The sequence below is a fragment of the Electrophorus electricus genome, chromosome 22 (assembly GCF_041902795.1).
Source record: "Electrophorus electricus isolate QZ-2024a chromosome 22, ASM4190279v1, whole genome shotgun sequence".
NCBI lineage: Eukaryota > Metazoa > Chordata > Actinopteri > Gymnotiformes > Gymnotidae > Electrophorus > Electrophorus electricus.
This window is the reverse complement of record NC_137518.1, coordinates 1,092,622-1,105,500: the sequence shown is the minus strand read 5'-3', so window position 1 is coordinate 1,105,500 and position 12,879 is coordinate 1,092,622. Positions and strand designations below refer to the sequence as shown.

At 43.2% G+C, this 12,879-nt stretch overlaps 1 protein-coding gene across 4 annotated transcripts; it reads left to right on the top strand.

Moving 5' to 3' along the window:
* Window positions 1-522: 522 nt before the first annotated feature.
* cdc42 (cell division cycle 42) lies at window positions 523-12,410 on the top strand. Of its 4 annotated transcripts, none has more exons than XM_027024955.3 (6): window positions 523-669; window positions 6,089-6,232; window positions 6,549-6,621; window positions 7,446-7,555; window positions 7,697-7,894; window positions 11,134-12,410. In XM_027024955.3, exons 2-6 carry the CDS (start codon window positions 6,128-6,130, stop codon window positions 11,221-11,223), a joined length of 576 nt encoding a protein of 191 aa, XP_026880756.2. In that variant the 5' UTR covers window positions 523-669; window positions 6,089-6,127; the 3' UTR covers window positions 11,224-12,410. The 4 variants fall into 4 exon arrangements, with proteins under 4 accessions (XP_026880756.2, XP_026880757.1, XP_026880755.2 ...); XM_027024956.3 differs by lacking the exon at window positions 11,134-12,410 and adding an exon at window positions 9,371-10,191 and having other exon boundaries at window positions 604-730; XM_027024954.3 differs by having other exon boundaries at window positions 605-730.
* Window positions 12,411-12,879: the final 469 nt, after the last annotated feature.

Sequence of the window (12,879 nt, the reverse complement as noted above, 5' to 3'; positions counted from 1 at the left end):
CGCACACGTTAATATAAAAGTTCGGAATATGAACGTTTATATCTTAATGTAAGACCTCGTGTCAAATGCATTTATTAATCATATTTATTTCAGGAAGACAATGCAATTATATTTATCGCACTTTTTGATAAATATTGTCCTGTTCATTTCCCAATGACGTATTTCGGCAACTACAAATAAGTAAAACGACTTTTAATTTGATACAAATAACTGACCTTAATTTTGATTGAAAAGCACTCTACTGCCATCGTGTGTTGGTCTGTTAACTCAAAAAAAACAACAAAAAAAACTAGTCGTTTGTAAATTCCGGTTATAGGTGTCTTGATGGAAATAAGAAAATAAGCAGCAACTAGTACAATCTCAACTCATATACAGTGAAGTAATTTTTTAAAATTTATTTTATTAGTAATTATTTCGTTTTTTAACAGTATAGCATGCTTTCATGAAATGTATAGCAAATAAACAATAACAAATAATCAGATCAGAACAATTATTCATCACAATTGCGACAAACTACAAGTTTAAACGTGACCTAAATAAATGAGTGCGGGTTTTATTCGGAGTGTGTTATTGACGTTACGCAGAGCGCAACGCGCCCCTGCGCTTCTCCCCAGGAAACCCCGAGCGCAGACCTGCCAACGCCCGGCGCAGAGAAGCTGAGAGGATACGGTGAGTGGAAACGAAGTGTTCACTTACAGCGACCTGTTTGGTGTTCCAGTGACTATTACAGGTGCGTTTGTACATATACCGACATACGAGGGCCGTCTGTAAACAGAATGCGTACGTTTGTGTCGACCGTCCGACAAAGCGGGTAAAATGACTCCCGGACACAGCAACTGTGCTAGCCTAGTTAGCTTAGCTCGCGAGCGCGCGATGATCTAACCGGCCCGTTGCTGTTTGGTCTGACTGGTTTGCTTTTAGTTGACCAGCGGTCAGTTTGGCTCCGTGTGCAGGTTTTCTCTTCCCATCTAAATGTAAGTAAAATCTTGAACATGTCTCCACAATTAGCCTGCTGACGTTTGTTACTTCTGTTGCCGTTATTAGGGGCTAGGGCTAGCGCTAGCTAGGTTAGCCAGCTAGCTGTTTGATGTATCTTAGCTAGCTAACGGGTCTGGTAGCTACTGGTCATATTGGTCGCCTCATGTGTCTGGTGTGGTCTGAAGGTTGTGCAGTTTTAGTTCATATTTTAGTTCATATTCCCACCTGCAGTTAACTGCTATCTAAATGATGTTGGCAAAGTTGGCAGCTACGCCAGGCTAGCTAAGTGAATGGCTACGGTTAGTAAAGCGGAAAGTTAGCCAGCCTGTCAGCTTTCCAGATACTTATGCTAACTAGGCAGGTAGTTCTGTAGCTAACATTATCTAATCAGCTCTTTGATCAAATGCAGACCTTTAGTGCTAGTGGTCATTTTGTCATTTTTAATCTAAACTGGGCCATTATAACCCAGGTAGGTAGTTGTCTAGATAAGATAGCCATCATTAGTCAGGCTTACTAATAGACAGTTAGCGTTAGGTGTGTAAGATAACTAGCTTTAGGTTAGCTTAGCTGCCCTATCCAAAAAGCAAAATGTCTCGATTTATGTGGCCATGGGCATCAAATACGTCGTTAAATTAAGCAGCGCCCCCACCCCCGACCCATACACTCCACCGTGGCAACTTGGGGTTACATCGTTGAATATTTATGTCCATAATTACCCAATGTTGATCATAAAGTCAAGCGCCATTATAAAGCGTGTAGACGAGCTTGGGCATTTTTTCTGTGTTTAAATTGGCCAGTACTTTCAAAGGCGTTACTACAGTGAAGTTAGCTGCCTAGCTCCTGTTTGAGGAAATATTTACAAACATCCTAGTTATGTTTGCTCCCGTGGATGTAATGATGCCTGGAACAAGTATAACAAAGTAGGTCTAATTTGGGTTACAATAGCTAAATGATTTAGGAGTGTTTCAGAAATCTTTCAAGGATCTCATTTTCCTTCTCTTTCTTGAAGCTTTGAATTATTGATTTATTAACTAATTGATCTATGGAAATGCTGATATTGATCTGCAGTCTACGTTCAGTGTAGTATTTATTTTTTCCTCACCAGATGGGTACTTTGCCAAGTGGCTGACGTTTAGGGAAAATTGTCACTGCCCCCTCCCCCCCAAAAATGCTTTTTGCAAAGTTGCCAGTATCTCTTTGGCCTGGCTTACAGGGACAGATGGATGCGGTTGTAGGACAAAAGTAGTGAATCTCTTAAGTATTTGCATTTAATGTGAATTTCTTAAGTATTTGCACTGTCAACATAACATTTCACTTTGTTTAATTGAATGCACGCTTGGTGACTGAATTCTTATATTGATATCTCTGGTTATACTAACTCTAATCCAGTCATTTTCAGTCTCAAGTTTTAAGCAGTAACTACTTGGGCAGATCAGAGAAGTTCCCTTTAATGCAATCATTGTGGACATGCGGCTCTGCATTTGAGACCCTTTTTAATGACGTGTGATTATAGTGTATTTAAAATAACTTTTAAGCTACCAGGCATCACTGATTCCCAGCCCATAGCTGTTTGATGACGGGTTTCTAAGCATTCACCTACAACTCTGAATGAGCACTCTGGCACTTAGAATTTGTATATCCTACTATAATGAGAAAATGTTGCCAGCCTGTCACCTGATGAAACCCCGCAGGAGTGTGAAGGGTCGGGTGGGTGTGCTGTGCCTAGAACAGTGGGATGAGGTCAACCCTGACTTCCGCACATTGCCGTGTGAGCTAGGAAGGAAACAGGCAGGACAGTCTCCACCCCCTCCCCATCCTGCGCCATCTGTGCAGGGCTGCCTGCTCCCCCTTGCTCGCTGCCTCTGCTCGCCTACTGCGAGTTCAGCCGAAATGACTGATCTGCCCGTCACACAACACGGCTAGCCCTAGGCGCACACGGTCCCTCCACACAGCCTCTTTCCAGCGCGGATGGAGCCGGCCACGCCATCCGTGCCTCTCTCCGCCTGCCACAGCCTCAGGTCCCGCGGGTGGAGCTGTGCTCATGTATTCCAAGGCTGGCTGTGCTATCCATGGGGGTGTGTGTGTGACTGCAGCTGAATGGATGACGTTATGCTGGACCTTAAAGCCGCAGTAACCCACAGCTAGCCACAGGGGGAAGGTCCAGGCCAGCTGAGCTGGGGCTCTGCTTTTAACGTACAGCTGTAGGGAAAGTCACTCCTCCTGCAAGTATGAGAAGTACAAAGAATTTGTGGCTTTTTGTTTTTCATCTATTTCTCGGGTGATCAGGTTACTTTTGGTTTATGTATGTCTTATTTTTGTTTGTTTATTGTCTAAACTGTGAATTGTTTGGCTTGTCACCTTACTGATTGACTCGGCTACTGAACAAATTTGTACCTCTCACAAACATTCCTGCATCTTTGATATCATTTTTACAAATCCTGCGTTTTTATAGAGGTCGTCTTGCACGGCAAATTGATTACTACATGCCTAGGGAACTGTTGTGATGAAGACTTAAACTGTAAATGAAGCTTCATGTTATGGTTTTGTGCAGACCTGCCTGGTTGGCAGGCTGGGGGAAAATGTCAAACAAATAAATGGAGTGCCAGTTGAAATGTTACTTGGTTAATGACTGAGCATACACCGCTAACACATGACTCATCCGATCCCTGTTCACAGGAATGAGGTCTTCTCCTTTTAGTGGTTAAATGTTGACAACTATAAGGTATAGCTACTGAATTAGATTATGATTAGCTACTGTAATCAGATGTAAAGCTGAAAGGAGTGTTCTTCTGTTGTTAACACAATGTGCACTTTGCACATTTTCTGTTCAAACAAGTATTGGTGAAGAGGTACCAGTCTTGCACAGCCTCCCTACATAAGTGGACAGTTTTCAGTCTGCTGAACACTTGTGATGTACAAGCTAGGGGAAGTACCTTGCACTTAAACACAACTTGGGAAGATAGGCTGCCATCATGAGGTGTAGCGTGTCCGTGTCTTCAGTGAAATCGGGCAGGCGGTGCCTTTCTGGGCAGCAGTTCATGAATGGAAGTGAGGGGCTACAGCCAATGGATGAGGGTGACAACACCTCAAAACAAAGACTGGGTGTCATGGAGATCATGAAGGTCCATGCGGAAGCTTCTGGAAAGCAAGGAGTCCTCCTGCACTCTGAGCCTTTGTAATGATTACAAGTGCTTTCTTCAGGAGAAGCCAGTACACTGGTGCTGCCTTTGATGGCAGTGACCGCTCCAGAAAGAGATCAACTCACTAACACACAGGCTTGGTTTTGTGAAAGAAGGTCCACGTTTTGATACTGGCAGTTATAATAATTTAATGATTTTGTACGTTCTGACTCATGTGAATGACCATGTAATCCATTCAGCATCTAGGAATATTTCTCTGATGTTTGTTTTCAGAGAAAACCTTTGAAAGATCTGAGATGAGAGCCCTAGCTCTGGCCCGCCTTCCGAATGCCCTTGGTTGGCTGTGATCTTGCTGTGTTCCAACTGCATGTTTCTTTCATCAGCAGGGCGTTACTGAAGCACAAACAAAAAATTCAGAAGGAGGAAAACCATGGAAGCAGAGTGTGTCAGAGGGAGAATTGGTGGACAATGCTAGTGAAAGGACAGATCATTTCTTTAAAAACATTTGATTTTGAATTTTTTTCACATCTGTTTTTAAACATATACTTAATGTGTTGCTTGTAACTTTGTTTCATAATTTTGGGAGGAAATGAACTGCAAATAGGCAGTGTTCATGTTGTGTTAATTTATAGATCTGATATAGTGGGCAACCGATTATCTGGCTAGTTAAATGCCCTTTTGAGAATTGGTGTCAGCTGAGGTTTTTTTGATTACCTGTGGGCATTAGTTGATCATTTTTTAAAAATGAAAATTTGTACTGCAGACAGAATGCAAATCTACTTAAGCAAAAACCATAAGTGTTAAATGCGGTTAAAATTCAAGTTCAGCAATTGTCATTGTTGGTGTTAAATTGTGGTATTTGCACAAGAAAGAGAGAGAGAGAGAGAGAGAGACCATTGGCCACCCTGTGCTCTGCATCAGTCATTTAAAAACTCCTATCAGTCAAACACTAATCTGATGTTTACAGCATTGTAGTACAATTAGTGACCCGTTGATTTGATGCTAATGACACAAATGCTTTAGTGAAGTGTCTGTGTTTTTGTTCTAATAGCAAAGCGACTGTTGTGATTGTGACATTAGCTTGCAGATCCTTAGAGTGTACTGTAGATTGTTACTGAAGTCTTTGACCACAGTAATGATCCACATTTACATTTTAGGCATTTAGTTGATGCTTTTATCCAAAGCAACTTATGATTGATTGAGTACAACTTGGAGTTGAAGGTTAAGGGCCTTGCTCAGGGGTCCAACAGTGGCAACTTGGTAGTGGAGAGGCTTGAACCAGCAACCTTCAGCAACCACTGAGCTATCCTCCATTCCAACACAGACTGTAAGGAAGGGGTGTGTGTGTGTGTGTGCGCGTGTGCGGGGTTGTTTTGTTTCTGTGGTAAAGAGACAACATGGTATGAGCTGCTCAGATCTGTTCATCCTCCCTGTCTCGTTGACTGAGGCACTTTAGCCATTGTCAGTATAAAGCAAGAGCTGTTGTGTGGAGAAGGATACCTTTGCCTTGGTAAATGGTGTACGAGTCCTTGCTGGAGGCAGTCGGACTGACCTGGATATGCTTGCCTTCGTCTCTAGATGGGAGGGAGGAGAAGAGATGAGGAACTGTATCACGGAGTGGGAACCTTTTTATTCAAGACACATGTATTAAAAATACAGAGCTTAAAATTATCACTGAATCTGGGTAGTTTCTGTCATTGGCTAGTAATAAAGTCTCCAATTGTTGGACAAAATTGATGTGGGGTACACCATTTTTGGTTGCAACTTGAGTAATTTTACAGATCACACACACATTTCTTGGGGAAATGTCTTTCCCTTGAACAAATCATTTGAGTGAATGCTTACGTAACCTGATTGATTCGTGCCCATCTTATTTCACTAAACGAGTGGTAATTAATATTCAGCATTGGCTCCACCTACTAGAAGGCATCTGTTCCAGAGCTGAAGGTTTTTGTTTTGTGTTTCCACAGATCTTGAATGAGAAGAGTGGATTCTGAAAAGGCACAGCTATGCAGACGATCAAGTGCGTTGTGGTTGGCGATGGTGCTGTTGGTAAAACCTGCCTATTAATCTCCTACACAACTAACAAATTCCCCTCTGAATATGTACCAACGGTGAGTAGCACTTCTCTCCTTCACACCTTTCACACTCATCTAAATTTAACTTTGTGTAGTGCTGTAGGTTACACTATTGAGAAACAGCTGTTTCTTCTTGATTAAAATGAGGCTTAACATCTCAAAAGGAAACTTATGTTATTAAGCTTGGCTTCAAAATGTTTGCTCTCTCTGCCTTGGCCTGTTAATACACACACTACGCTATAAGGAGAACATATAAAAATGGAGTTGAATGTGGAGAACTGTGAATGTTGTCACAAAACAAGGCCTGTGCATATCTGTTGCATATCTCATGACCCATCTTGTCTGTGTGCAGGTGTTCGATAACTATGCAGTCACAGTTATGATTGGTGGGGAGCCCTACACCCTGGGACTGTTCGACACTGCAGGTAGGGTTCACAACCCTAAGTGGCTCGTTTGTGTTGCTGTGTGGTGGTGTGATGTTTGCTTAGGGAGCCTTCTCACCTCAGCTGGCATGCGCTCAGTGGTTGGAGGTGCAGGAGGAGCTCCAGTATCGATGACGAGGGCGGTGTTCGTCATGGTCATTGTTGCAGGGCTGGGTTTACTGGTCCTCTCTGCATTCCACACCTTCCTGTGGAGGGAGGTGGATATCTGAAGGTCTTTTTGTTGTTATGAGGGATGTTGACTGAGTATGTCACATCCTGTGCACCCCCCCCCCCCCCCCCCCAATATGTCCCCTCTGGACCTGCCGCTGTATGACTGGCTCACTTCCTCCATTGCTGTATGATGTCAGCATATGTTGTACACTTTATTCAGTGTTTGTGTTCTTGGTTTTTATTTGCTTTGAGGTGTTTTTGTTTTTCTGCTCATCATATGCTGTGGTAGTTTTGTGAGGAGCACACCTGCTTGGTGTGGCAGAAGCCACTGTTCCCACTACCTTGGGTTGTCACTCAGCTGATCTGTGGAGTTCTATCCAAAGGGCAGAACAGGGTTTTGCTGACTGCAGCAGTTTTGCTGCCTCTGTAGACAATTGCTGACATACCTCCCCTTCCTCAAAATATGTCAGTTCTCTTACACACCACAAAAGAGGCGGCAGGATGTAATTACACACAATTACACACAAACTGGTAACAAAGGCATGACTTCCGCTTGAAAACATTGAATTTATGGAATTTAGTTCAATCTTAGCTGTGTCTGCTCTTTTTTGTTTTATGTGCATCTAAAATGGTGTGTTTTTGCCATCTCCCACCAGGTCAGGAAGATTATGATAGATTACGACCTCTGAGCTACCCCCAAACAGACGTGTTCTTAGTCTGTTTCTCTGTCGTATCTCCCTCTTCATTTGAAAACGTCAAAGAAAAGGTTGGTTTGGCCTTTCTCATTATATGAGCTGTTCCATACGTGTCTGAGGTGGAACATGTCCCCTGTAGTGGACGTCTGACGGTCTCTCTTGCATGTTACCCCTCCTGCATCTCACCCTCTCCTTCTGTGCCTTGTTCTCAGTGGGTACCTGAGATTACCCACCACTGTCCAAAGACCCCCTTCCTGCTGGTGGGCACGCAGATCGACCTGAGAGACGACCCGTCCACCATCGAGAAGCTCGCCAAGAACAAACAGAAACCCATCACCCCGGAGACGGCTGAGAAACTGGCCCGTGACCTGAAGGCAGTGAAATACGTTGAGTGCTCCGCCCTCACTCAGGTGGGTGACGCCTTCTTGTCTCACCATGCCAGGAATACTTCCTTGTTAAGGCTTGGTCATTCAAACTTGCAGTGTAACACAGATAATGACGAAGACACACGCAGGCTGAGACCGTGTCAGACCACTTGGTTAAGGTTCCTTGAGTCTTTTACGTGCGTGCGCACACACACGGCCGTTTCTTACTCGAGCTGAAGAACACAGAGGAAGCACCACATTTTTTTTGGTAATTCGACAGGAAACGAAAGCGTAAGTGTATTGAGGGCTGCATGTTATTACTAAACGTATTAAACAGTAATAAATATAGTATTATTAAAATATTTCCCTATAACAGTAAACTGTGGGGAAAACACTCACTCCTTGCTGTCTTAAATCACAGCATTCAGAGTGTTTTTGTTTGCCTAGACTGGCACTCCAAATGAGCTGTTATGAATCACAGGAGCTTTTATGCATAGATTCATGGTCTTGTTTGGTTCAGTCGTATGCTCTGTGTTGGTCTCTGTGGTCGCTGAGCCTGATGAGTCATAGCAGCGTAATAAAATGCCTGAAACAGGATAATTATAATATCATGACATTGCAAATGTTGTTAGATTTTAATTGGCCCTACAGTGGACATTGTTTAGGGTTGTGTGTGTGTGTGTGTGTGTGTGTGTGTGTGTGCACGCGAGCGCGCGAAGCCAGTGCCACTTAATAAAGTGGAAGCGCTTCATACAGAGGCTCAGAGACACATTGGGCTCATCCCTGTTACGCTGTGGCTGTCCTGGAGCTGGAAACGCCTGCTTTTCTAAACCTTGTGCTTTTTACCAGTATTTGCGTCAGTCTGGGTTTGCAGCTTTGCCATTTGTTAATGGGCAGAAAGGCCTGTCCTTGTCCCGGGTCATCAGATAGCCCGTAACCTTTTGAAATGGGCTTTGAGGCCCTGTTCAGCCGGTTTTCTTTTATAACACAAGGTGGCAACTTTAAAATGGATAAAGAAATTAATTTAGAATGATTCCTGATCTTGAACTATAGATGCATGACCAAAGTGTACCATGTGACTCATCATAGTTGCTCTACCAAACTCTGGCAGGTGTCCTGATTTGAAACCATGTTTTTGTGACGTTCCTGTATGTGGAGTTCGATTAAATGAAGGCTGTAGTGTGAAGTGTTGATCGTGAAAGCATGTTCTTGTGATTTTAGCACCGTGGCCACTGGTGCAGGCGACTTGTGCACAAACGTCTTTGTCACTTAGATTCCCCACTTGCGCGGTTCTACCAGTTTCCTTCCTCTTTACTGAGGAAGACTCTAGCTTCAGCTGTGAAGATGGCTGCCTGCTCAGTGGTCCTCTGAGGCTGTCATGGTTCCTCTACCTGCTCTGTTCTGCATTCTGTTCTGTTCTCCATCTACTCTCCCCCCCCCTTCCTTTTCTGTGCTGAGGTCTGTTTGCTGTAACTGCTAACCCTGCTACCTCTTCTCTTCCCTTCCTCTATGTCTTTGTAGCGAGGGCTGAAGAATGTATTTGATGAAGCTATCCTAGCCGCCCTTGAGCCCCCTGAAACTCAGCGAAAGCGGAAGTGCTGTATATTCTAAAGGCGTGCTGGCTCTTTCTAACGCCCCACTCCTCCACACGCTCACTGCTGCCTGCAGTTTACCTCTTCATTCCAAAAAAAAAAAAAAAAAACACCATGAAACACCTTTCCTGACAGCTAACAAATAAAGCTGATGTGTTCTGTTTTCTTGCTTTATAATACTGGAGTATTTTCTCTGTACCATAATTTTTATTTTATTTATTTTTTGATTTGTATTCAGTTTTTCCCCTGTGTCATTTTGCATTGCATTTTGGATTGGACAGAAATGTTTATCATCTCCAGTTTTAGAGTTGTTATTGTTGTTATTATTATGATTGTTGTTGTTTTCATATTGTTGCTGTTTTTGAACTCTCTTGGTAGTAATCTGAGGAGTAGTCATAATCACGCAGGTTTGTTTCCCCTTTCCCATGTCACACCTCCTGTTATTGTTGGGGTAGGCATTAGTGAGATCGTTACATACTTCTCTGGTAGGTCCACTGTTTGAGAGGGGCCACGGTCAGAGAGGTACTGTGAGCAAGCAGCTCAACTGCATTGCAATTTAAAAACGTCTTCTATCTTCATTCTTTACTTCAATGTATTATTTTGTACTAAAACCATTGTATCATAGAAACTGAAATCTCAGCATAATATAAGGCTGCAATTTGCAATTGGGTGCCATTAATACCTATCTTGGTGAATTACTATAATCTTGTGAAATGATTTGTGTCATTTAATAAAGGACAATTAAAATTGCCCGTGCGTGTGTGTCCTTAATTATGATTTGAGAATTTCACTAATCGGTTGTGGTGCCACAAACTAAACATTTACATACTGTATGAAATGGTGTGTACCATGGGGAATACTGGTTGAATTCATGCTTCGTTTTTGAAGATCCAGTCAGGTTTTTGCCTGAGCTAGGCGTGTCTGTGATGTCAGTAGATCAGCGTACACGTGTGTGTGCCTGTTTCAGATGAGGTTCTGGTTGACAGATGTCCTCCAGGTCATTCTGTGGGGGGAGATTCCCCTGCCAGTGCTCGCTCTTGGCTGGCCTGCTGATCCAGGTTCTGTTGAAACCTCCCTGTGTGCTGCGACAACTTGACAGAGGCCATGTTCGTACAAGCATGTGTACGTGTGTGCTTCCATGGCTCGCAGGACATCACTCTGCTCTGGTGTGTGTGCGCACACACGCGCGATTGCTTTAGTCCAGGGCCTTCCATTTAATTTCCCGCCCCCCTCGCGTCTCCAGTCCCTGTGTGTCTCTGAGCCTGTGTTTTGCTTCTCCACTTTGTTTACCACTGTTTTTTTGGGGTGGGGGGGTTGTTTTTCTCTAAATGGCCTATTGGCTTGTCCCAGTGTCATTCATCTGATCCAAAAGATACGATGACGGTTCTGTTCAGCCTGATGCAAAGCAGAGGATTGCTGGGTTTGAGGTCAGCTGCTGTACGCAGCACTGTGTCCTACAGCACCTCCCTGGTCTTGATCATACTTCTTTTTATCTGCTCACTTTTTTGTCATTTTAATTTCATGTGTTGCGTGATCAGTTCATATGAAACCCCACATGCATGTACTGCTCCATATTTGTCCCCTTCACTTCACTCGCTTTCAGTTGCAGTGTTGTTGCACACACCCCTCCTTATTTTGTCTACGTGTTGACCCACATTGAGTCTCCATGTCTTCCCTGCTTTGTGTCCACAGAAAGGCCTAAAGAATGTATTTGACGAGGCGATATTGGCAGCCCTGGAACCCCCAGAGCCCAAGAAGAAGCGTAAATGTGTGCTGCTCTGAGCAGTTCTCCACCCTCTCCTTGCTCTGCTAAAGCTGCCCAACAGCTTTGTACTCTAAAAGCAATGTAGAAAAGAAGTGAGTTCTGTTTTTTTTTGGTTGGTTGTTTTTTTGGTTGGTTGTTTTTTTCTTCCTCCTTCTTGCAATAAATAAAGGCTACCCTACCTACATACTCTCAAACACGTTCACACAGATCAGTGTCGCACAACAGGGGTTTGTTCGGCTGAAGTTCCCGTCAATGTAAGAACCTGTAGGGCCTTTTCCATGTTTGATATGAGATGCGTTTGTTTCTATAGTTCATGGGGAACTGTGGCAGTGCTGCCTTGACTTGGTTTGTCATTTAACTGAGACTTAACAACTAATTTCTCTTTTAAATGTGTTTCTGGGTTTTTGTTTTTATTTTTTGAGTAGTTACTGGCCTGAAGGACAAAAGCCCCCCCCCCCCCCCCCCAAGGCTTTAAAAAGATGAGCTCCAATTTTGCTTTTGCCAACACCCCATGTGATGGACGGTTGAGACGGTAACCATGTAAATAAGAGTGCTCTAAATGAGTGATCTCGACCTGTCACAAGAATCAGTCTTTTCAAGGCAGGGAAATGTCTAACAGTGTTAGAAGAACGAGTGGCGTGTCCTAATGTGTTGCCAGGGATGACAGAAGCATTGCTTAGAAACTTGGTGTAATGCATGTAGGTAAGCCTCTGGGTTCCTTTAAGTTAACTTTAATTATTAAAAAATGTAAGCTGTTGTAGGCTCCACTTGTTTTTACCAAAACAATCTTCTTTTTCATTGTGACCTTTTGTTGTTGTGGTTGTTTTTTCTCTCTCTCTCTCCCCCTCTCCCCCCTTCCTTTTTTTTCTTTTTTTTGTGTGTGTGTGTGTGTGTGTGTGTGTGTGCGCGCTAAATTGTTTTGTTCCACTTTGTTTAGGGGCTGGATCCTGACCATACACTGCTCCATCTGTGAGGCACCTCTCCTCTCATCAGAAAGTAAATAAATAAGCAGGCAAATTAAGCCTCTGTTACCCATTAACCAAATTATCCAGTTTACTGTTGGTGTTGCACAGGTGGATCATGGTTGGTCTTTTCAGTCATTTACTTTTGTTTTTGGTGTAAAACCAAATACTACGTATGAAGTCTGTCCTTTGTACTGTACAAGCAATCTTTAAATATTAAACTTATATCTTAATTGCCTTTACATTGTTTTGCTGCTCTGTGTATGAAGGATCATGAGCCTGTGTGTATTCTGGGCCCAAATATTGTTTACAGCCAGGCCTGAGTTTCTACTGGAATGGTCTCCCTGCACCCCTGCTTTAACAGTTATTGACAGACTAGGTAAGAGCAGGGAATGCAGTTTAATTTTCTTCAACTCAGTGAGTGTAAGTTGAATGTGAAGAAGGTTGAGATTCCTGGATTTTCTCATTTTTCAAAGGGTGACAAGCCATCTAAAACATTACTGCCACCAGAGGGTGCTGTGTGCTCGTTTATGATCTGTTTGTGACTTGTGACGTTAAAGCTTAGGATATTCTCTTTTTTTTAAGAAAAGAAATGTACATATTTGACTTTAGCACTACCATTCCACATGGTGCAACTTACTGTGTGTAGTCTCAGTGCACTTCATCTGCAATAAGAAATGGGTTGCCAACTTGTACTAGTGTCATAGTGAA

Coding starts and splice junctions, on each gene's coding strand:
- cdc42 (XM_027024955.3), top strand. CDS start 6,128: ATGCAGACGATCAAGTGCGTTGTGGTTGGCGATGGTGCTGTTGGTAAA. Junction 6,233..6,548: donor CCTCTGAATATGTACCAACG/GTGAGTAGCACT, acceptor GTCTGTGTGCAG/GTGTTCGATAACTATGCAGT. Junction 6,622..7,445: donor GGGACTGTTCGACACTGCAG/GTAGGGTTCACA, acceptor ATCTCCCACCAG/GTCAGGAAGATTATGATAGA.